Below are 25,835 nucleotides of genomic sequence, written 5' to 3'. Positions count from 1 at the left end.
AATAAGCAAAAAAAATCTAATAAAATTATAGTATGTTTGGGTTTAATAAAAATCGTAAACTTGTCTTATTTTATCACATCCTGCAAGGCAATTAATAGAATGCAATTATTTTTTTGTGTGAAATACCATGGTAAAATCCCTAAGGCAATCATCATGCCGTGATCATTAGCCATAAAATGTTCTAGAGCCTTTATGGCACAGACGCATATTTGTGAACTATAGTTCAACGATGCCCAGGCAACTTTTAAGCTGATTAGACAGTATGAGGAATATGGTTCAGAAAACATCCAGAGCTTATCGACTAAAGATTATGGTTTTTGAACAATCGGACATGTCTTGAAGCTGTATGGTGGCTATGACGAGGTACCAGAGAAGACCTGTTCACCAGGATTGGAGTACAAAGTTATGAATCCAATTCTTAGGAGCATAACATTATGATACCAAAGAATGTCAACATGTAAGTACTTATAACTGCAGGGATGGCAGGAACCAGATTTGGACTTTGAGAAAAGGACACAACTAAAATAAACCAGCATCAAATATCACTACAAAATTAAAGAAAAGCTCCGAGCACCATAACCACTCAAGATCAGCCAATGAGCTAAACTCTGCATCCTGCTTAGAAGCGACTGGTTCTTCGACATTAGTAGTGAAGGTGGGAAGTGGCATCCAGCACACCCAAAGTCGGAAGTCAAACCATTCAAAAACAGTTTCAACAGCTTACACTAGTGGGGCGCCAGAGCACCTCTGGCACTATAACCACTTAAGAGAGCTGAGGTGGTAAGGTGCTTGGAGTGTTCTTTTAAAGTTTCTTTTTTTTTTATTTTTATAAATCTTCTTGAATAAATAATGACACTTGTAAATATTCTCTTCTGTGCTTTTATTTGCTGCATAGTGGAGAGCTGGATGCCTTGCTGCCAAATTAAATCCCTACTAGAAAATACAGCATTGACCATCTAAATGAAGATGGATACAACGTTAAACTCCACCAACTGATGTGGTTTACCTCTTAAAAACCAAACAAAAAAAAAAAAACAGTATTCTAGATGTAAACCTCAAAATACAGAAAGTTAGAGAATAAATTACCAAAACACACTGATGTTGACACTAGATCAGATTCAGGGGGGAGGATGGTAGATCCACACAGACGAATAAGCAAAATTGTATTTCATCAGTTTGGTTTGTTAGCCTTTAATTTAGTCTCCAGGTGCCAATATCCAGGAGAATACAATCAATTTTAGACATTCCTGCAGCAGCTCTTGGAACCTCTCACTGTATAAATCCACCATATTGGAAACAAGCATTATTCCATAGAATTTGTCGTGTCTTGAAACAGACTGGAATTATATGAATAGCTGGGCGTTAAATAAAGTGGAACCTTGTGTCAAAGTTCATTCAGCTATAACTAAACCAGGTTTATTCACCAAAGTGAGATTTACCAGGAATTGAAAGTGAATTTGAAACTTCAAATAGACAAGCTGGAGAAAAATCTCTAAATCCGCTATGCTTCTATAGCTCAGCTAATTGGCCTTAAACTTGAAATTCACTTACAATTCTCACTTTAGTAAGTAGCCCAATGTAACAAGTCCTGAACGGACTGCATTCTGATGGTGGCACTTGGAAAGAGAACATGAAGGAAAGATTTTCCTGGAGTTTAAATATATTTATTGATAAATATACAGAGCATAAGAGCAAAACCCTGTTAATTTATTTATGTCTAAAATAATCCATCCATAACGCATAGAATGCCCTCTTGTGCTTGGTCAAGGAACTACACCATCCTCTAAATAACATGTAGAAACGGATTTTACTATCTGGTATGTTTTAAATGCCAGTGAATGAGGTTTGTATACACTATAGGAGACTTTGAAAGCATTTGCAACGCTACACATATATAGGAATGCAGGTTCCACTGTACTCTGTTTTGTACTCGGTTTACCCTTTTCTGGCGTAAATAAAGTTTGACCAAAAGCAATGTTACGCAAAGAGAAGCAGTAACAGAAAGAAAGAGATGAGTAGTATTTTATTATGGTGATAAAGAGGTTGAGAGGGATACAAGAGGGCTACGGTGACGGAGGGTTATGAAAAGTGCAAAGTAATGCAGAAAGTCTACGGCAGTGGAACATAAAGAGGCATGGGTGCAAGATCTATGGTTGTTGGGAAGTACACGGCAAAATGGCAAGGCTGTTTAAGATGAAGTGCAGAACGGTGTCATAGGACTGCGGTTATAGAGTTGAGCAGAGAGATGCGGCAGAGCTGTGGTGATGGGAAATTGCAGAACAATGAGCCCAAGCTGCGGTGAAAAGGAATTGCATAAAGAAATGACAGAATTGTGAAGAAGAGTAGGTGCAGGTAGATCTGTAGTGTTGGGGATGTCCAAAACAATGTGGGACAGGCAGAACAATGGTACAGGGCCGGGGTGACGGGGAACGATGTGACAGAGCCGGGGTGACGGGGAACGATGTGACAGAGCCGGGGTGACGGGGAACGATGTGACAGAGCCGGGGTGACGGGGAACGATGTGACAGAGCCGGGGTGACGGGGAACGATGTGACAGAGCCGGGGTGACGGGGAACGATGTGACAGAGCCGGGGTGACGGGGAACGATGTGACAGAGCCGGGGTGATGGGGATGTACTGAAGCATGTAGTAGGGTTATGGCAGGGTTACAGTGGAAAGGAAGTGCATAGGGATTTGGTAGGGCAGATTAAAGGTGTAAGATGGAGGAGTGTTATAGAAAATGGTAGTGATTAAGATCACGACAAAGGCAGATGGAGAGACATGAAACATAAAAATAAATAAATAAAAGTATTTAACTAGGCACATAACATACTTTAATCCTCAGCACACAAACACTGAAAATAAAGGAAAAATTACTGTATATACACACATAGTATGCAATTAAATTAAAAAAAAATATGAAAACCAACCTTGGGCCCATAGAATGCTCCATCTCCTGGATTTAACACCCACTTCTCTCCAAACTCATTCAAACTGTTTTCAAGTTGCTGAAAATAAAATATTGTTTATGAGAATTTGGATTATGGTATGAAATAAAGATGTGAATTATCTTCAGGCGCCACAAATGAACTTTTAGCGAGAGGATGCAAACGATGTCAGCTTTGGCACAGTATACTATAGACAAGGACGTTACAGAATCAACAATGAATAGCATTCTCTTGGAGTTATATTCCCATCAGAGATCTGGTCCTTTAATTTATTTGGGTCTTACACACAGTATAGAAATACCCAGTCAGCACATCAGCTGAACGAAGACATCCATTTTGAAAATAGGAGATCTATGTACTACAGGACTCTTCAATTTTGTGAATCTTCTGCAGGGTAATTCAGTAAAATTGTGAGGAATTCAATGTGAATTTAAACATTAATGCCAAACCTGATGAATTGGAAAACAATATCCAAGCCAGTTGTGTTTTAATTCACCTATTTTCACTTAAAAAGTGAACTCTAAGTTCCCGTCAAAGTTGAGGGTACAGTGACTTAACGCTGAGCTATGGTGAAAATAAAACCCTATTGCAAAGTTAAATGGACACTGTGTTCACCAGAACAACTACAGCTTATTGTAGTTGCTCTGGTGTCTACAGCATGTCCATGCAGGCTTTTCAATGTTAGAAAAATAAGAAAAGGGTCAGCGCTAATAAAATTGAAGTAAGGTAGGCAGCGGCCCAACAGAAGGTAACCCTCAAACCCTCTGAGGAGAGAACATGTAACACAATACTTTTCCTGCATTTCTTTGTGTTACATTTTCAATGTAAGCAATGCTTTTCAGAGAAATTACAGTAATAACATTGTTGCCTAGAGACATTGTCACTCAGACTGCCACTAAAGGTGCTTCCTGGATCAGTGCTGCATAGCGTGCAGCACTGGCATTCAGCGTCTCCACACTCTGCCTGAATATGCTGAACGCTTTCCAAAGAGAGGCAATGATTCAATGCATCTCTACTAGGAGATGGTGATTGGAGCCAATTTCATCAAATTTCATGATCTCAGCCACGGGGTACATTTTAACCTAAATTTTTAAATTCTATTTTTAATTTACAGGTTAGTGAATAAACCTTTTTGAGTCTTAGCAATAGCCTATAGATGCATTCCATTTATCACTGCTAGATAAATGCATCACATGACTTAAAGCTATGAACTTGGCTCATTGCTCACTATGAACAGATTGAGGCAGCTGTTCAAAGCTAATGAGGCTTTAAAGGATACCAAACACATTAACACATTTCATTTGCCATGAGTAAAACAGGACTGTGATGACTAACCTCTTGTGCTGCAGCTGTTGAGGACTACATTTTTCATCCTTTGCAAGTCATTTGGATGAGTGAGTCCACAACAGCAGGAGTACCAAGGTTTAGCAATCATTTAATTAATGAGAAAATCCAAACGAATACGCCAACAGTGAAGCCAGCTAGAAGTGCCGCACCCCAAGTGAGATGAGCATACAGTAGAGTTTTTGACTACTTGGTCAATATAAACACATATAAACCAGTCAGTGTGGTCCTACCTTCTCAGCTTGGTTCCACACTTCAATGTCCCCAAGAAACTTTTCTGGACGGGTAGAGAGGTTCAGTTTGAACGTGAATCCAAAGACGTCATAAACAGAGCGTAAGAAATCCAGACAACTCTTGATCTCTTCTTCAATCTGAAGTTGAAGTAGTAAAATTAAGCGTTGGTAACTAATTGCGTTTTAGAATTATGAAGGGATGTTGCACTGGCTTTCCGTTAGTGGACAGTGAAGAGGTAGCTCACACTGCATGGATTACTGGAGTAGTAATGGTTCAACCGTACAATGCTCACAAAGGCACAATACAACTAAAAATTGCACAAATACATTGTACATACTGATTACAGACTGTTCCCTCTTGTGTACAATTTACACTACTATTTAAAACTGCTGCACAAAGATTTTGTCCACAGAAGCAACCTACCATTAAAATTATAGACTGATCATTTCTTTGTCAGTGGGCAAACTTTCAAAATCAGCAGGGGACCAAATACTTTTTTCCCCTCACTGTATAGATTTCCCTTATATGATCATAAAAAAAGCAACCATACGTAAAAGAAACTGGCTATAAAAATAACGTGACAGCAGACAGTTTGTCAAAGTCAAGTAATTGTGATCGTTGAAAAACTATTCCCATTAACAGGAAATTTAATGGATTTGTCTCAGTCATACTGTGAAACAGACTAGTATAAAGAAAGGCTTTCAAATCAATTACCCAGTCACCTGAAACCGTGAAGACACACATTTGAGGGTGTCCTTTACACATGTACAGTTCTGATTTACCCAGAAGCCCTTTTTTGAGTCTATAAGTCATTCTAGTATGAGAAACAGTAAAAGCAAGCAGTGATTTAGTGTTAAGATGCCAATTATAGAGAAGCCTGTGATTGGACCATTTAGACTGCTTAAAAAAAAAAAAAAAAAAAGGTCTGTGTGCACCAGAGAGATGCAGGAGGGAGCAACGTTCTAGGCTGCCAATGTCACGTGTGCCAGGGGTACAGCTAGCCCCCTGCACACAATTAACAATAATTTTCTGGATGCTCTGTTATTCAAGCAGAAACACTGCACATACATACTCCTACCACCATCACCCCTTCAAATCACTGAAGTTTTCGTGGTGGTTGGAGTAACCCTTTAAAAAATGAAGTCTCTACCCTTTGATATAAATTGGAAGGTGCTAGTTCTGTAACTTGATGAAGGCATCTTGTGAAGACTTGACGCAACTGTGTAGCATGCTTAATTTGAAATGTTGCAAATTTAAGACTTTGCTTCCTTTTGTGAGAATAAATACAATCTACATTTTTTACTTGTACAATATAGTCAAGACCCTTTCTAATGCAGTAAGCAAATACCAGTTCATAGCATTGTGAAAATATGGATCATCTAGGCATGTAACCAACCTACTATTAGAGCCTTGGATATTTTATTTAATGTTCACAATACTACGTAAAGAAGTTTAATATCATTGCATCTTCACATGGAGTCTGCGTTCCCTACCTGCTCCATGGCACAGAATATGTGTGCATCGTCCTGCTGAAACCGTCTTACTCTGGTCAGTCCTGTCAGGGCCCCCGATAACTCGTTACGATGAAGAACTCCAAAGTCAGCCATCCGCAAGGGCAGCTCTCTCCAAGAGCGAGGGCGGTTATCAAACATTAGACTAGATAAATGTGTACATGAAATCAGCTTTATTTACTATTTTATTAAGAGTCTCTAAATTTACAACCGGTCAATAAAACAAACTATAACACAAAGTAAAAAGGGACTGCACACATCTAGGCGTTTTACTTATACACAGTGGTATGTTACATTGGATACAAGTAATCTCAGAGCAGGATTCACCATAAAGTGCTCATAGGTAGTTGCCTATGGCCCAGGGGTTAGAAAGGAGCCCTAGAAAATAGAATATAACGGTCTTATTAACCATCCCTATGTGAAGAGAGAGGGGGAAAAAAAGAAATATACATAGGATATTAAGAGAAAATAATGTCATCAAGGAATTCTAGATACCATCAGTGGAATGTATCCAAAAAAAATAATTATAAGAACTAGTTTGTTTTCCTGGCACTGGATAGTCCCTTTATTCCTTTTCCTTTCTTTCTACTCGCTTCCTTTCCATTCCCCTTTTCTATTCCTTCCCATTTTTAGCAATTCGATTTTAACCATTCTTTGGGCATAGAGCAGGTAGTCTATACAATATCTAATCATTGTATCAAACTGCTGATTTCAGGCTTTGCCTGTAACATGAAGATAAACAAAGTGTGTAGGGTTCCATACCAATGTCCAGGGCAGTTCATTGGCTTGAGAGCAAAGATCTCCTTCTCAACTTCAAATGAGAACATGTTTTCACTGTAGTGCTGCCAATGTCCTGAGGTCTGCCACAGTTTGCTGTTGTAAATATTTGGGGTGACCACCTCTTGGAAACCTCGCTTCCTGTACTCTTGCTACAAAGTAAAAAAAAAAATTAAATAAGTGGTGGAAAGCATTTTTAAAAATACCCAATCTCCACAAAACTAAGAAAAGAAAGTACAATATATACTCGAGTATAAGCCGACCCGAATATAAGGCGAGGCCCCTAATTTTACCCCCAAAAAATGGGAAAACTTATTGACTCGAGTATAAGACTAAGGTGGGAAATGCAGCAGCTACTTGTAAATTTCTAAATAAAATTAGATCCCAGAAAAATTATATTAAATTGAATATTTATTTACAGTGTGTGTATATAATGAATGCAGTGTGTGTGTATATAATGAATGCAGTGTGTGTGTATATAATGAATGCAGTGTGTGTGTATGAGTGCAGTGTGTGTATTTTTTATTATTATTTATATTTGTATTAATTTTTTCGTCCCCCCTCCCTGCTTGATACATGGCAGGGAGGAGGGCTCTCCCTCCCTGGTGGTCCAGTGGATGGGCACTGTGTAGGAGGGGGCTGGCAGAGCTCTTGCTTACCTCTCCTGCAGCTCCTGTCAGCTCCCTTCTCCTCCGCGCTGGTCCGGTCAGCTCCCTCTGCAAGTCCCAGTGTAAGTCTCGCGAGAGCCGCATTATGACCCCACGGCTCTCGCGAGACTTACACTGGGAGCTGACAGAGGTGCTGAACGGACCGGCACGGAGGAGAAGGAAGCTGACAGGAGCTGCAGGAGAGGTAAGTAAACGCTCTGCAGCCCCCACAGCCCCCAGTCTGTATTATGGCAATGCAAATTGCCATAATACAGACACTGACTCAAGTATAAGTCGAGTTGGGGTTTTTCAGCACACAAAATGTGCTGAAAAACTCGGCTTATACTCTAGTATATACGGTAGTTGATCAACAGCTACAACATACTTTTAGCAGGAGCCGTTAAATTTTTTTGGTTTTACTCTTTGAGTTTAGGAAAGCAAATTAAACTACTCAACATCACAAGGATTCTAATTTCTGAGCATCTTACAACCACCAGAGCAGGTATTCCACTGATATCAGTGGTTTGCTCAGTTATAACACTGCCAAAGGATTACTTCAGTTACTGGGCACACATTGAGGGCATAAGTCAAAAGACAGATATGTAATGCACTCCAAGAAGCTAGGAAAACCCATCTGCAATGTCGATGTGCCACTAAAGAGTTAACTGCAAACCCCCAGATGCAATAGCACAACATAGGACAGCGGGCTACTATTGTCAATAGACCTAACTAAAAAATAAATTCAGCATGGCTAATGTGATGGGATACGCTTTAGCGTATATTAGAAAAAAAAATACAAATTTCAATGCATTTCTCAGAAAAAAAGGTTGAATTTTGTGACAAAGTGACACTTTGCAAAAGTTAGAAGCATGATCTGGCATAAGTGTAAAACTAGTTTATATAACTCTTTGGCACCCAATAAATCCTGATGGTCAAGAATACTAGAAATGACTATTATGGCCTGTCCTAGTTTACCAGCTGTAAATATTTAAAATGATAGGAACAACAGAAGGAAGTCTTTCCTTCAAGGACAAGCAAGTAAGAGCAATTTGACTACATTTCAAAAACTACTTACCCTGATAAAGTCGATCAGTTGATTATAAATATAGGCTCCTTTAGGGAGGAAAAAACAGCTTCCCGGACTCAACTCATGGAAAAAAAAAAGCTCCTGTTCCTGTGACAATATAGAAACGCACACATTAATTCCGATGTAGTAGAATAAATGTAATTATAAGAAATTCTACAATCAAAAGCCTCTAAATATGTAAGTTTATAAAGGATATGGTAATCATTATAATCCTTCTTCAAACTCTTCAAATCACTCGGTCTCTGTGACTCCGTCCTCTCATGGTTTTCCTCTTATCTCTCCCAACGCTCATTCAGTGTCTCCTTTTCTAATGATACCTCCTCCTCTCGTCCTGTCTCTGTTGGAGTCCCCCAAGGCTCTGTCCTTGGTCCCCTTCTATTTTCTCTTTATACTGCCTCTCTTGGCAAACTTATTGCCTCTTTTGGATTCCACTACCACCTGTATGCTGATGACACCCAGATATACCTCTCCTCCCCGGACCTCTCCCCTGCCGTCCTGCACCGTGTCATTGCTTGCTTTTCTTCCATCCCTGACTGGATGTCCTCCCGCTTTCAAGCTCAAGCTCTCTAAAACCGAACTCCTTGTCTTTCCTCCTCCTAATACTGATACTCCTCCTTCACTCTCCCTTTAAGTTAGTTGTATCCACATCAGCCCATGCTTGTAAGCACTCTATCTTGGCGTCATACTTGATTCTGGCCTCACCTTTGAGCCTCACATCCAGTATGTTACCAAGTCCTGTAGATTCCATCTTAAAAACATAGCCCTACAACCGCCCCATACTTACACACGATGCTACTAAGGAGCCCATGCTCTAGTAATTTCTGTCATGGATTATTGTAACCCTCTCCTGATTGGTCTCCCCAAAAGGCGTATTACCCCACTACAGTCTGTAATGAATGCTGCCGCCAGACTGATTTTCCTCTCTAGTCGGTCCTCTCACACCTCACCCCTCTGTCAGTTCTTACATTGGCTTCCTGTATCCTATAGGAGTCAATTCAAAGTGCTAGCACATACTTATAAGGCTATGAACAATTCTAGCCCCTCTTATAGCTCTTCACAGATCCATAGGTATGCCCCTTCTCGGTGTCTCTGCTCTCTCCGTGACCATTTCCTGTCCGCTGCTCGCAAGCATGCAGCCAACTCACGCTTGCAGGACTTCTAGCAGGCGGCTCCCTTCCTATGGAATAGCCTGCCTACCCCCATCAGACTGTCCCCTAGTCTCCACTCGTGTAAGAAGTGCCTTAAAACCCATCTCTTTAGGAAAGCTTACGGCCTCCCAGAGTAACCTCTACCTCACATACCTGTCTCTTGCTCTTTCCTAACGGGCAGCACTCTACTCTCTCCTTTCCTGTCCTATTGTGTTTTACCACCCCCCACACCTCCTATAGACGGTAAGCTCATTTTAGCAGGGACCTCTTCAACCTATTGTTCCTGTAAGTTTTTTTGTAATTGTCCTATTTATAGTTAAATCCCCCCTCTAGAATGTCAAGGGATTAAAATACCACTGAACCAAGACTGGCTGAACTCACTCTTCCAATCTTTCGATGGTCTCGGTTTTTGGCCTCTTCTTGGAATTTCTCCCATTCTTTCAGCATTTTGGAGTCTGGGAAGGAAATTCCATAAATTCTCTGCAGTGTTTCCATATCTGCTTTACCCTCCCAGTAGGTGGAGGAGTTCTGGGGAAAAAAATATGAGGTTAAAACAGAGTAACACAGTAATCAGGGCACGAAGTCCTGAGCTAGCTGCACAGCTAAAATTTGTTCTATACCTCAAATGCATGTGGATGGCTTTAGGTTTTAAAGGGACACTATGGGTACCCAGATCACATAATCTCATTGAAGTGATCTGGATGCACTGTCTCTGTCTTCTTAAAACTGCAATATTAAACATTGCAGTTTTAGAGAAACTGCAATATTTATATTGCAGGGTTAAGATTGCGTCTAAATGCTGTCTACAAGACAGCGACTAGAGGCGCTTGCTGCTGTTTCACACAGTTTAGTTCTGGGACACAAAGTAGACATCCGCACGCTTTGGACGAAGACGTCCAGTGTCAAGTCCACCCACAGAAAAGTACTGATTCGATGCTTTCCTATGAGGCAGGGCTAATGCATGTGCGACGCATGTCAGAAAAGACAGAAGCGGAGCCAGTGGGGAGTGGGGGTGCAGAGTTACACTTTAGTGTTAAGAATACAGTTTTGCATTACTATAGTGCTTCTTTAATGCAAGGCTTATTTGTATCATGAAGTCTACGTGAATGCAGTGCAGAGATATATGGGTAGACTGACACAATGTGTATGTATGTATGTATGTGTGTGAATGCACAATCTATGTATAATGTTTCAAGGTATGAGGACCCAATGGTGTATATGATGCCTGTCAGTGCAATTATAAATTAGATATGTGAAGATCAGTATGTGTAAATACATAAGTGTTTTTTGTGGATTGTCAGAATTTGGGTTTATTAAAGGTTCCTGTCCTATCCGCTATCAACTTTCTTCTCCCAATTCAAACAAGACAGACCATCTAGCAGGGACAGATGTAAATCCCTTAAATTTTAATGCTTTAATCCTTTAACGGCATTCCATCTTAAAAAAACAGTGGGCTTTATTGCCGTTAGGACTTTGATTTAAAAAAAAGAAGAAAAAAAGAAACCCAGAGAAAAAACAATAAATAGTATATATGCATGTACTTAATGTGAAACACATAGCACAAATTTAAAATTTTGTTTTAGTTCAGAAGTTGGACAACTGCCTCTGTCATTAAGGAGGTATTAATGTAATACCTTATGGATCTTTAGAGCCTTAATCTTTCCAGTATGTCTCACATGGGGTCCTCTGCACAGATCTATTAAAGGGCCACACCTGAAATCAGAAAAAAAGGGAAAAAGAAATTACATTAAAACAGAGCATTATATACATTAATACAATATGCTACACCTATGTTTCTCAAAGGGCAATTTCACATTGTTGAATGGTGAAAATAAAATTAAATAAAAAAAAATTAAACCTGGTTCGGAGCTTAACGCGCACCTTTAAATTTATGCAAAAACCGATATCAATATTCAAGAGATTTCTCACAATCCATCTTAATGCTTATTTTCACAACAGTATAACAACCCTAACTGTGTACTCCTGGCATAAAAGTTATTTACCCTATATTGGTGACAGTTTATACTTTCACAATTATAACATTTTAATTCTTACACATCAGGACAAATTCCATTTCCTTCACATTCCCTTTTTTGCTTACTTACAAATTCAAACAATAATATACTTTCAGTTGTAATCCATTTACAAAACAATGTCTAGCCCAACATCCTAGACTCTCTAGTTTGTCAATATGCCTAACCCTGTTACTCCATCAGGTTATCCCAGACCAGTAAAAAAATAAATAGTTAATTACCCTATACCAATAAGTTGTATTTACATATGGACAGCTTTTCCACCCTTTCTCTTTCCACTGATGACATTCTCAAAACGACAAATAAATCACTAAATCCCTTTTCCCATCAGTGGAGTGCAGTAAATGCCTATTTGGTCACGGCTTCCCAACACCAACTAAATTTGGACTCTTGCAAATGCCTGAAATGTGGGATGGAAGGGGCTGGTTTATTCCACTAATTTGTGGCTGATCTAAGATAAGTGAATTTTGGTCAGAAATGTATACCAATATTGAATCTTTTTTACATTTTCCAGTGCTGCTATCTCTGAAACTGTACATTTCAGTATTTCCCCCTAAGCACTCTAAATTTATTCAAAAGTGGCTGCCAGGAAGACCATTCTCAACACCTGGATCTCATCAGACAAACCCCCGTGGGGTTGTATTTTTTCCAGATTAACCTATGTGTTTACACTGGGAGGTGTCAACACAATCCAATTTAGAGAACAAAGGGTTTTTCAGTATTTCTCTGTTTTTAAATTATTGGGAACCATTATATCACATCTTTGGATTCTCATCACAAGGCTCTTCTTTACAAAAAATTAAATTCATTAACCAGTACTCTTTGTAGATCATTTTGCAGAGGCCTCCATTCTAAATTGTTTTTCACCTTGGGCAAGGATAGACATAGGAAAGTTCATGACATGGCGGGTTGTAAGGAGACCATTATTATTTGGTACTGGCCATATTTTGTATATTTGAAGTCCCTGGACTTGCAAGTGCCAGGCTTAGTAGCTCCCACAGTCCACACCAGGAAAGACACTCAGTTAGCTTATTATAGCACTGTTGAGGTCATCATATAAATACTTGCACAACTTCATGGGCACAGTAAGAGAGTACTTCAATTATTACCTTTCCAGTTGAGCTACATGAAAACCCAGAGAAACCTAAATTTTTGTCCAATGTTATTGATGCAAAATAAAGAGAATAATCAAAGGGATTCTATAGTGTGAGAAGTACAGATTTGTATTCTTAACACTAGAGCCCCCTCAACCTAAAGGGTTAAAAAATACTTAAGTTACTCACCCAATTTTAGCACTGATGTCCCTCGGCATTGGGTCAGCACACAAACTCTCCCAACGTCATCCGACATGGGGGACTTAAACGCGCGTGTGCATTAGGCCCTCCCCATAGGAAAGCATTTGTGGATTTCACTGATGCTGAACGTCCTTTATTTAGGGGACCCAGAGTCCAGTAAATTCCTGGAAGCCACTCTAGTGGCTGTCTGGTAAACAGCCACTAGAGGCAGTCTTAGTACTGCAATATAAACATTGCAGTTTCTCAAGAACTGGAATGTTTTACATTGCAGGACTAAGGGGAACAGAGACACTGCACATTGTTTCTTGCATAAATGTTAGATTTAAAACATAAAATGAATTCTCACCTGTATACTGTTGTGGTTGGTGTATCTACCTTCTCATTTAGAATTCGACACTTAAACTTGTTGTACTAATTGAAGAACAAAAAAGAAGGGAAAAAAAAATGTCAGACACTTGCTGTTCAACCACTCACTGGTACATAGACATGTGCTCTACTGAAAGAAAAAAAACAATTAAAACATAAATCAATAGCAAATTTTTAGATTTGGATATTTAAAGTTGAAAATACGGTATCCCTGCCCCAATGTCAATTATCAGCATATTCCAAGGATTGAGTGACAGAATAGAGCAGGAGAATCTTCTTGTGGGCAGATCTCCTTCTCTGCATCGTAGTGATATTTAAAAATCATTATAGGAAGTGACTGCCGTCCCTGTCATATTGCTTATGTGATAACAGTTAAGGCAGTGTGTTGGTGTCATGGATGCCTTGCTTATAAAAGCTCTAATATCAAATAATATAATTTATCTTTATGATAACATTTTAGATTTAGTGCTCTAGGAGGCAATATAGATGAATAATTATTTTTCTAGCTTATATATTAAAATCACTTTAAACGGGCAGTTCTCATGGTGCAAGGACACTGGGATACATTCTCTCTCTTTCCCTAAAACATGTTCCTGCTCTACATGGAGCCTTTAGCAGTGCCAATAGGGTGTACAGTGATTCGACACAGTTGCATCCCACACCTGTACAAATATTTTGGACACAATTCAAACTTCCTCCTATGACATCCCAAGCAGAGGGGTTGGGTTTTGGGTGCCCTGTCAATCCACATGAAAAAGCTGGAATGTTCTTAGAATAAAACCACTCAAAATCACAAACACTATAAAGTACCTTATTATTCTCAAAGGTTACACCCAGCATAGAAATCATTACTTATAGAAAGCAAAGTTAACCTGATGCATATCAATAAGGCCCTGTTAATTCCAGCATCCCTTTCCACATCCTGTTTAACATGTTTGAAGAACAGACTTTGGACAGTACAAGATCGACACCTGAAGCTCCTTAAGCAATAAGTTTGTGCTCTGCATTTTTTTTTCTTTTAACCATGCTGATATCTTATCAGTTGTGTGACCAAAATGCCAACAATTACATACTACACAAACACAATGTTATACTGTACAATAGCACAGATTGTGACCATGCACAGGAGACATGCTGTGTATATGTTCAGAATTTAAAAAAAGTCAAAATACACAGGTCCTCAAATTACTGTAATCAAGAGACAAGTTAATCAAGTAATCAAGAGATAAGGTTTACAAACTTATCTGAGCTTCTAATTACCGTGGTCCAATTAGGTAGATTTGCAAAATTGGACCCTGAAGGAAAAGGTTTGGCTGGCCAGTCTTACACCAGCACCTATCATAGCTTTTCAGGATATCCGGTTATTATGGGTCATTCATTCACCTGTAGATTTGTATCTGTTTGCATTCCCAGCCCTAAGTAAACTGAAAAGACTTCTAATCCTAGGCTATTTCTCAAGTCAATGATAAAATCAGGCGGAAACTAAATCCCTCACTAAAATGCTAACATGTAAACTTTTACTAGTAATCTGAGTGTGCAGAAAATTGCTGAGAGGGAGTAAAATTAAAATCTGACCGATACTGAATAGGACAACTGAAATGGACCTATCTGACTTTACAGCTTCACTTATTTTGTCTTTATACAGCGAACAAAAACAAACAAACCCACATACAACACAAGAAATGTAAGCCTAAATGAATGTGAGTTTCACTATCGATGCATACACAGAATATAGAAAAATGAATACATTACTTATAGCCAATTGATAAGGAATATAAATTACAACATCTCATGTTCTGGAAAACACGACGAGCACAATATGGACATGTAGCTGTATTCTGAAACAATGAAATGTGTCCGTTTCCTGTGTGGCAGCCAGATTATCCCACAGCCATTTAGCTTGTTACCTTAAACATCTCCAGGAGAGTTTCTTTCTTAACTTCCAGTCTCTCGAATGGTTGCTTCTCCTTCATGATCTTCTTGCATAGGTTCTCCAGGCCAGTAAAGTCATTGCTGGACACACCACTGGCAAGCAGACAGTGAAAGGTGGGATATAAAGTAGAATGCATGTAAATAACCTTCTAATTGACTTATTTGAATATTAGTCAATACAGCAGAATATTGAAGTATTCTGGTAAAACATCTTTAAAGTTAGAATTTTTTTTTATTTTTTTTTTAATGGGGCAGTTTTTATAAATATAAAAACTACCCCCCCACAAAAAAAATAAAAAAATAAAAAGGAACAAAAAATAAAACAAACAAAAAAACAAACAAATTATGTTTTCTATACATCAACTATAAAAGAGTACACAAAATAATAAAAATAGATTTGTGAAGATTTGGTTATATTGGTTCCTGTGTTAAAGAATTTCACATTTACTACAGCTATTTGTTTAAACTTTAAAAAACCATTAACCACGTCCATTATTAGACAGGATTTTAAATAAGTACTATAACAAGGGCCACTTAGATCAGGTAACATAAAAGCCATTTAGAAACATTGCACTCCATTGTCTCAAACTGGATCTGTTTGCTTTTGTCAGATTTGCCATTATCTTCCAAAAGACTGAGTTTAAGTTTCAGATTAGTAGTCAGTATCTAAGCAACAGAGTGACTTCTTCCTAAAGCAAAACGCTTGATACCAGTGACAATATCAAACAAATACACGAAACGCTGTGAGTTCCAAGATATGAACAATAAGTCAGACAGTAATAATGTGAAAGTCAGAAATGTTAAAGTGAACAAAACGACAAACATAAAGCTAAAATAGCCAACATATTTATAGGTCATTGGAAACATGGTTCAAAATTTTCAACTGCATTCTCACTATTGGAAAGAGGAATTTGGGCTCCAGCTAGACAGTTACTGCTATAATAGAGATTTGAGGTATGAGGGAAGCCAACAGGGGACCTTGGAGACTCTTGGACTAGAGCAGGCATAGGCAACCTTCGGCACGCCAGATGTTTTGGACTACACCTCCCATGATGCTTTGCCAGCAATATGGGTGTAAGAGCATTATGGGGGATGTAGTCCACAACATCTGGAGTGCCGAAGGCTGCCTATCCCTGGACTAGAGCCTCTACAAGCCGTGTGAAGCTCCGCCCCACAGGAGTTGTGCTTCAGCGACTATATAAGCGCACTGCTATCAGGTGGCTTACATTTTATTTTGGCATTAAAATGTACTTTTATGAAATGTACAGGCTTATTCACTAAAGTGAGAATTTCTGGGAATGCAAAGGGAGATTTGTTCAAATTTGGGCTACAATAGTCAAATTAGAAAACATCTTTAAGACAATCCTGTTTTCACCTTGGCTGTTTTGAATTCCCTACATTCACAAGCGATAGAATGTTTATACAAATATAAACTGAGCTTTCACACAGACACATTGAGTAACTATACAAAAATGCCCCTGCATTCAAATACACTCCATGCTACAGAGAAACGGAAATCTACAACAAAATGATGTACATCTACCTATGTGGTGGCCAGTACGTTAGGGATTGAGATTTTACACCTTGTTAGAAATATGCTAACCGGCAACCTCATTACTAAATGGGAAGGTTATGTTAAAGTGCTGCAGGTACTTGACAAGATATACAGTACAATGAAAATAAATAATCCACTCACCCATCTTCAAGATACATGTCGTAATAAAAACCACTTTCAATAGGTGGTCCATAGCACAAGCAACCGCCGTATACCCTCTCCATCGCTTCTCCCATAATGTGTGCACTCGAGTGCCAGTATACCTAGTAAGTTAAGTCAGAAAATCAAAGAAGGCACAAATACTAGCCATCAATCACAGCTATGAAACTGATCCACTCACAGATAAATCTCAAAACTACAAAACTGTGAAAAGCAGTTAAACTGAAAAGTTAATTTGGAATTTTTGTGACTGACAAAGAATATGGTTTGTTACAGGTAAAGTTGAACTGTAAACCGTACACTAAGCCAGGGGTAGGCAACCTTTGACACGCCAGAACTTGTGGACTACATCTCCCATAATGCTCTTACAGCCATAATGCTGACAAAGCATCACTGGAGATGTAGTCCGCAACATCTAGAGTGTGGAAGATATCTACTCCTTGTAAGCTATTCAATTTGCCAGCAAAATATATTGGATTAAGACCTCAACTAATTTCTTTCAATTATTTTTGGTTTCTTTTTCAATAAATGTGTGGTGTTTGCTTGCAGTAATTTGGATTGTTTAAAGGGGACAGACACAGATGTTGTAGGGGTTACACAGACTCCTTACACTATTTCTTTTTGGCAAAAAGCTATAATTACTTTGGCTGTGAGGGATTTTTTTAGTGTTACTATATGGTATATCGTTTTTGCCTTTATGCAGACAATGAACTGAAATCTTGGAGAAATGGAAATAATAAAAAAAAAAGGAGCACTATAGTGACAGAAAAACTAACCAGTTTTCCTGGTACTATATGGTTATTAGGTCCCCACCTCCCTCGTGGACCCCCTCCCACTGTGGATTACCTTAATTCAGCGCCGGGCTCCCTCGGCGCTGGTGACCTCTCCTCCCGCTGCCGACGTCAGCTCCTGAGTGGCTTTCCTATGGGGATCTGAACTCACGCTGTGTGAGTTCAATGCAATTTTCACACTGAGTATCGCGGAAGCGGCCTCTAGTGACTGTCAGGGAGACATCCACTAGAGGCTGGATTATCGCTTAATGTAAACATAGCAGTTTCTGTTAAACCGCTATGTTTTCAGGTACAGGGTTAAAATTAGGGGGACCTGGCACCCAGACCACTTCATTGGGCTGAAGTGGTCCTTTAAGTAAATCAGTGCTAATGAGAAGTCCGAGTTTGACAATTAATAGAAAATGTTAATGTTATTTTTCTTGTATACTTAGCACTTCTACACTATTTTACAAATTGTTTCCACTATAAGTCACTGCAGTGCTATGGGTGACACTAACTACGCAAACAGAATTCCAGACTCACACAGTGAATTTAATGAACATAGCGAGCAAAACTAAATAGGGATTTCACTATTCAATATTTACCGCCTGAGCTTCTTCATCATCAAATTTCAACAGTTCTAAAGTGCAATCCTCCTCCAGCGGGCGATCAAGGTCCCAGACAACTTTATTTACTTTTGCAATAACAGTATTATCAGCCAAACCTTGACTGTAAAACACAAACATTTCACATAGAATTAGCATTGTACATTTACTTGAAAAACAGGCACTAGGGTCAAAACATACAAGAAAGACAGCATTTCTAATGCAGATCTTATAAACGTCAAGAAGAACAACTTGACCACTGGCATTGTTTTGACCATAGCTAAAAAGTGATCAGCCTACTGAGTTAATAAAGCAATTTCTGGTATTTGGACACTAAGTACACGTCTGTCAAAATACTACTTTTCATCCTCCAACAGTTACAATTACTGAACCCTTGTGCTTATTTACTATGGTCTCAGTAGAAAAGAAAAAATATACAGTTTCAGGATCTCTACACGTTCACATTATTAAAGTGATGGGATCCCTTTAAATACCGCTCTATAAACATATTCATGACTATAAAGAACAGGTTTATGCACTAGTGATTTTATAACAGTGTATCTCGAAATTAAAAATCATTTCCTTTTTTTTTTTAAACTTGGCATAAATTCAACTCAAGCATGCTTTTAGTAAATAAAGTAGGGAGCCAACAACAATAGGGAGAGGACAAGTTTCACAAGATAACATAAGAAGAGAATCCTTGTACCTAGTCTATTAATGACAAACAAGAATGTGAGGATAAAAATTCACAACTTAAAACTAATAATAATTAAAAAAAAAAAAAAAAAACGCACTACTTTTTCACAACCAAAAAACAGAAATAGATTTAGAGTAAAATTTATTACAATCATCTGTTCCCCTACAATTTCTTCCGAATGCAGTAAAATATGTATCTGTGAAAGGCTCAATGCAGTTATCCACAGAAAATATCTACCGAAAATTCCCAAAGGAGGCAGCTTTATGGCTCATGCTTTGGGGTTTTTTTTTGTTTTTGATTTTTTTTAAGTCTTAGACTAGAACATACAGGCCAGGAACAAAGATGCGGCAAAATCTGCGGCAAAATTTAGTCAATAGTATTTTCCCATAAATTCATTGAAATTAATGTTTTTACTGTTGCTGCTACAAGGGTCTGTTTTTACCTGATCCCAGCGGCTAACTGATATGGCGTGGTCTTCCAAGATTCGGCATCTACTTGTTTGCCATCCGGCAAGGTGACTTTGATAGGTTTACTGTCCTTTGTGGCTTTCTCTGCTAGAAGGGCATCATGTTCTGCTTTCAGTTTATTGTAAATGTCAAGCCTCTGGTTGATATATTCAGGTAAAGGATTCAACTAAAGATTAAAAAGAAGAAATAGAAAAGCACCACGGTTAAATAATGATTAATGTCGGGCACAATCCTGTGGATAACATGGTCTGCCTTAAATGAGCTGTATGACGTACAGTTAGCCAGTATATTGTACCAGTGAAATCAATTTATAAAAATGATACACTGAAATCGATATATTAAAATTATACACAACTAGAGTTTATATTACCAACTCTAAGCTGCATCTAGCACTCCACATTGTAGAAGTAATTGCCGTCACTAAACCTGCAGAATATACAGCTATTTTGATCTTAGAAAGTTATGAACTTATACAATTATAATTTACTTGAACATTTGCTAGTTCATGCTTTCAAATTTTGAAATAAAAAAAAAAAATTGTCCGGAAGTGTAACTCAACCTCCAGCAGACAGAACGAGTGTTCAAGGCTGGCTAATGTTAATTCTGTGCATATTCAATGCCCTCATGTTCATTATTTGGTTGAGAGCACTTATCTGACACTTTAAGACAAAGAGTGAATGAACAGAATAGGCATCCTGCTTCTGCAGCTCAAAAGAAGCCAGATGCCATTCAGTTGACGTGGCAACAGTCCAGGTGCACAGTATTAACTAAGTAAGAGGGAAACAATTAAGAAAAAATGGTTTGCTCACTTATCGTAAAATATCACACGAGTACCCCTGGCTTCATATCTACTATAGTAGGTACGATACATGGAAAACCCCTATAAAATGTACCATTGCCACAGCAATCTCAATGTAAGGCTAAAACAGCATATATTACGGAATCAACATTGTAAACAGAAAGGTATACAGACAAAGACAAAACAGGTTTAAGTCACTGCTGCTCCCTTGCCGATTGGGATGATCCCCAAACTAAAGATTAGCCTGAACGGTTGACAATGATTAGTATTTTACCCCTCCTAGACCCTATTCCAACTGTGGGGTCATGGGATAAGGCAGACCAAAGCAAGGGTCTTAAACCTCTGAAACAGACCGCTATCTTACAAGCTAGGTCCTGCTAGATAGTTCCAAGTCCTAGAACTTGCCAGAGAGAATTTGTGCTGGAAAATTAAAAAAAGAAAATTATCTCCAGGCTAACAAACATTAAAAAGAATTGATAACTGTAACCTATGAATGAATTTCCTTTCTAAGCAATTCTAATTTAAAAAGGTCAGTATAAAGAGGAAATGTTTACACCTGAAAAATTCTGAAACGATGAAATGCAAATAAAAAAATAAAAAATTTTAAAAAAAGAATTGGACATTGCCTTTTCCAGACATCTGTGCAAGCAGCAGGACCCTGCTTAGTAAAGAGTTGGATCTACTCCACTATTTACCAGATGAATGTGAATACTTTGTTCTGCCAACAGCTAGATTACTGATATGCCTTCCGTAATAGCAGCTACTTAATTTGATATGGCATTATGTGTATCACACACAGAAGGCATATAGTAAAAGCTGCTGATGGATATTTCCAAAGTGTAAACGGTTGATGTGACTTCCATTCCTCAAAACTATTAAAGGGGCACTCAAAGCATCAAAACAACCTTAGCTTAATTGTTTTTGGTGTTTAGATACATACGGTGGCGCCCTCTGACAGGAATCAAACAGTTTAACAATGGTTTAACAACGTATCTGGGTTCCACAGGAGCCTGCGCCACTTTTGGCTCCTGATAAGCACAACCCAATTCAGGGCTGTCTTCATTGTCTGAAAGCACTCAGCTGACAATCTCAGCCAATGAGAGTGGACCCGTGCAACTCGTAAACAGGGCAGTGGCTATGAGTGCCCATGGACCATGTAACTGTTAAAACCATCCTTAAACTGTTTGCTTACTCTTGGAGGGTGCGCAGGCATTCCAGGCACCATACCCACTACAATGGGCTGTAGTGGTCCTTTAATGATGTCAGTGGAGGGTGATCAACTGCAGAGAGGAGTCTTACTCAGAAATGGAGTATAGATAAGTGTAATAGTATTCTGCGGTTTTTCGTCTCATAAAAGAAAAACACAGTAATCTGAAGTTATTTAATAAAAAATGTCTAGCCATTACTCTTTCTAAGTAAGCATCTCCAAATTTCACACAAAGAAATCTCATAACTTAACAGCAGACAGCAACTAAGATAATGCTACCCAAACACAAACCAAAAATCCAACTTTTTCTGTTTTCTCTGGCCATCTTACCTCTGCACGACCATCACCACCAGATCCATCCTTGCCTTTTTTCTTTCCTGCTTCTTTGGGTTTTCCCCCTTCCACTTTTGGCTGGTAGATAAAAGTAGATGTTAGCGTTTTTTGACATACATGGCTACAGGGATTCATAGAACCCTAGATGCCAAAGATTAATAAAGTGCAATTATACTTTATAAGACCTTCCTAACCAAGTCTAGAGAGATGTAGGAAACAATAATATATATAACTGTAGTTGTTTTAAAACTTTACTGTCTTTGCAAGATGTATTCTAGCAATCAGAAGTTAGTGTAAAATAAATATGTATCCTTGTCCCACAACAGTTCCTTACACTACCACAATCCGGTACAAATGACAGTAACAGACAAAATGCTGTATTATGGTAAAGGGACATTATAGGCACCAAAACAACTTTAGCCTAATGAAGCAGTTTTGGTGTATTGATCATGCCGCTGTAGTCTCACTGCTTAATCCCCTGCCATTTAGCAGTTAAATCACTTTGTTTATACAGCCCTAGTTAAACCTCCATGCATGTAACTTGAACAGCCTTCATGAACAATTCCTGGAAAGGAAAGCAGATATTCACGGTTCCTTTATTACGCAGTCTGTTTAATGTAGAATTTCGGATAGCCTTCTAGGCCATGCAGGAGACGCATGTGATTAAAGATTAAATTACAGCGCAGGATATAAAAACTTCTAAAGAAAGGTAACATTTGATTGAAAATGCAACCATTTTTAATATTGGCTGTGTGAATCACAGCCAGGGGAGGTGTGGCCAGGGCAGCATAAATAGAAACAAAAGTAATTTAACTCCTCTATAGCAGAGAATGGAGTAGTGAAACTGCAGGGACGTGTTGTATACACTAAAACGGCTTAATTAAACTAAAAGTTGTTTGGATGCAAAAATGTATCCCTTTAATTGTATCTACTGATTCATTTTACAATCACAAAGCTCAGAGAATATGCACAAATATCTTAATGAAACACGCTGAGGCATTAGGATACCACAATTATTTAATTTGAGAGATCAGCTGAACAGTGAAGTAGCAGAATCACGTAGGTAAACAAACACGCAATGCAGCAAAATGTATTTATCAGTTACAGGTGAAGAGAACATGTTCTAAGGGCATCCACACCAAGTAGAAAAATCAATATTTCTTCAACGCACCAGGACCCTGCTTTCTTCCTATGAAGGCTGATTATTAAAGTATTTGGATCAGAATGACATTGGACTTTTTAGCTAAAATCAAATTTAGTATCCATGTATAGTTAGGGCAGAGGGCCATGGAGTGCTCTGAAGCCCATGGTGCCATGTAGCCCCTGGTACTGGTACTATGAGGAATAGGTTGTAATGGATTGACCACAGACCCCAATTGATGAGGTGCATTTTTTAAAGCCATGACCCAGGAAGTATCTCTAACAGCTATCTGAGGAGTGGACAGTGAAGTTATCACTAAGCTGTAATGTAAACACTGCATTTTCTCTGAAGGTAATTTACAGCCTGAAGGTAATGATTCTACTCACCAGAACAAATTCAATAAGCAGTAGTTGTTCTGGTGACTATAGTGTCCCTTTAATTTTTATGTTGACATCCAAAGTCATCTTCCATGCTGTAAGACTGCCCTATTTACAGACTGAAGTTTACCCTTTTTCTATGGGAAAATATAGTTTAAACATCAATTAGGAATTTTAATCAAGCAAACAAGAAAATACACCATCGGGTACATTCAGCGACACACCCTTTTATTTTAATACTTTAGCTGGAAAAACTAGAGTGAAGGTAGATACTGTGCCGGTTATGAGCAACATAAATCGACAGCGCATTAAGATACCCAATGCAGCATAGTCGGTCAGATTATCTTCAATATAAAAATGACCTTACTATTTACAAAGGCATACAACAGACCACATTCTGGTTAGATGAAGACTAGTTAGACAAGTAACAGGGCAGAACAACTGCTTTGACTGCATAATGTGCACTATACGCCCAACATAATGGTCTAGATTAGAATAAGCAGACATCAAAAACAGGCCATGAGTCTTAAGGTAGATACGCCTTTAACCCCTTAAGGACACATGACATGTGTCACATGTCATGATTCCCTTTTATTCCAGAAGTTTGGTCCTTAAGGGGTTAAAGGCGAGAGAAAAATAAGCCATTATAGATGACTGGTCCTCCATGTCACTAAAATGTAATTATTAGCCTCTTTCCATGCCACTAGAATAATTATTAAACCCCATCCCCAGTATTAGAATAATAATTAGTCCACCATTTTGTTAGAATAATGACTAGCCCCCCCCTTCCCATGCCATTGGTAGAATTATTAACCCCCCCCTCCCCGTGCCATTGGCAGAATTATTAAACCACCCCCCCCCCCGTGCCATTGGTAGAATTATTAACCCCCCCCATGCCATTGGTAGAATTATTAACCCCCACCCATGCCATTGGTAGGATTATTAACCCACCCATGCCATTGGTAGGATTATTAAACCCCCCCTCCCCGTGCCATTGGTAGAGTTATTAAACCCCCCCTCCCCGTGCCATTGGTAGAGTTATTAACCCCCCCACTCCCCATGCAATTGGTAGAGTTATTAAACCCCCCTCCCCGTGCCATTGGTAGAGTTATTAAACCCCCCTCCCCGTGCCATTGGTAGAGTTATTAAACCCCCCTCCCCGTGCCATTGGTAGAGTTATTAAACCCCCCTCCCCGTGCCATTGGTAGAGTTATTAAACCCCCCTCCCCGTGCCATTGGTAGAATTATTAAACCCCAATCCCCGTGCCATTGGTAGAATTATTAAACCCCCCACTCCGTGCCATTGGTAGAATTATTAAACCCCCCACTCCGTGCCATTGGTAGAATTATTAAACCCCCCCCACTCCGTGCCATTGGTAGAATTATTAAACCCCCCACTCCGTGCCATTGGTAGAATTATTAAACCCCCCACTCCGTGCCATTGGTAGAATTATTAAACCCCCCACTCCGTGCCATTGGTAGAATTATTAAACCCCCCACTCCGTGCCATTGGTAGAATTATTAAACCCCCCACTCCGTGACATTGGCAGAATTATTAAACCCCAATCCCCGTGCCATTGGTAGAATTATTAAACACCCCTCCCCGTGCCATTGGTAGAATTATTAAACCCCAATCCCCGTGCCATTGGTAGAATTATTAGACATTATTACAATAGTTCCTTGTTCCACCAGGTCATTAAAGCCAAAATCCATTACAACAAAGATTAACCAGATTAAGCCCCATCTCCCCCAGCAGCACATGTCCCATGAAGTCCCATAGGGCAGGGAGCGCCATGCGGGTACTTGCCTTATCGGTTCCCTTGTTCAAGTTCATGCTGCCCAGTTGCTCGGTTACGTTCTCGCTCATAGTGTGCCGGGGCTGATCCGGTGATTCCTGCTTAGAAACCGAAAGAACTGACAATCACCGGCTGATGCAACCGGCAAACTACTACTAAACCCCGTGACAGGCGCAAACAGCCAATAGCAGGCAGCGAGGCGCTTAGCTCCGCCCACTCCAAGAGAGGGCTTGTGCCCAGAGAGCGAATCGCAAACCGCGCTCGGACGTGCGTCATGTTCGCGCGCCCCCCTCAGTGGCACAGAGTTATAAACAGAAGAGCGCGCAGCACCATTATAGCTTTGCGACGACGAGGTTTCATGCTCTACGTTTAGAATCCAGGCCTCGCTTGGAATGATGACGTCATGCTGCCTCTAGTCCATGTGGAGTTTGTGACAAGGCAGTGACAAGGGGAGGGCTGTCCTGCTTCAGGTGGTTAGTTGTGTAAACACTCAGTTATGACACTGTGAGGGTTATATTCATTGGAGTGTGAATTTTCAAGAATTGGAAGTGAAGTGACATGTTTAGGCAAACAAGTAGCTGGCATTCTTCCAGTGCAGTTGTTTAAAA

General features: G+C 39.3%; 1 protein-coding gene across 1 annotated transcript in view; it reads right to left on the bottom strand.

The window, feature by feature from the left end:
* Positions 1 to 25,409, bottom strand: part of TARS1 (threonyl-tRNA synthetase 1) — a 35,593-nt gene extending 10,184 nt beyond the window's left edge. Inside the window, exons 1-14 of the mRNA XM_063453962.1 lie at positions 25,239 to 25,409; positions 21,911 to 21,991; positions 19,550 to 19,740; positions 18,411 to 18,534; positions 17,018 to 17,139; positions 15,297 to 15,414; positions 13,370 to 13,434; positions 11,330 to 11,408; positions 10,077 to 10,223; positions 8,536 to 8,634; positions 6,799 to 6,965; positions 6,019 to 6,181; positions 4,525 to 4,662; positions 2,930 to 3,007 (exon numbers count right to left, since the gene is read on the bottom strand). Of these exons, the coding sequence (XP_063310032.1) occupies positions 2,930 to 3,007; positions 4,525 to 4,662; positions 6,019 to 6,181; positions 6,799 to 6,965; positions 8,536 to 8,634; positions 10,077 to 10,223; positions 11,330 to 11,408; positions 13,370 to 13,434; positions 15,297 to 15,414; positions 17,018 to 17,139; positions 18,411 to 18,534; positions 19,550 to 19,740; positions 21,911 to 21,991; positions 25,239 to 25,298 (1,632 nt within the window). The 5' untranslated portion in view covers positions 25,299 to 25,409. The remainder of the gene's footprint in view (positions 1 to 2,929; positions 3,008 to 4,524; positions 4,663 to 6,018; positions 6,182 to 6,798; positions 6,966 to 8,535; positions 8,635 to 10,076; positions 10,224 to 11,329; positions 11,409 to 13,369; positions 13,435 to 15,296; positions 15,415 to 17,017; positions 17,140 to 18,410; positions 18,535 to 19,549; positions 19,741 to 21,910; positions 21,992 to 25,238) is intronic.
* Positions 25,410 to 25,835: the final 426 nt, after the last annotated feature.

Source organism: Pelobates fuscus, chromosome 5, assembly GCF_036172605.1.
Source record: "Pelobates fuscus isolate aPelFus1 chromosome 5, aPelFus1.pri, whole genome shotgun sequence".
Lineage (NCBI taxonomy): Eukaryota > Metazoa > Chordata > Amphibia > Anura > Pelobatidae > Pelobates > Pelobates fuscus.
This window is presented reverse-complemented; position numbering and strand designations above follow the sequence as displayed.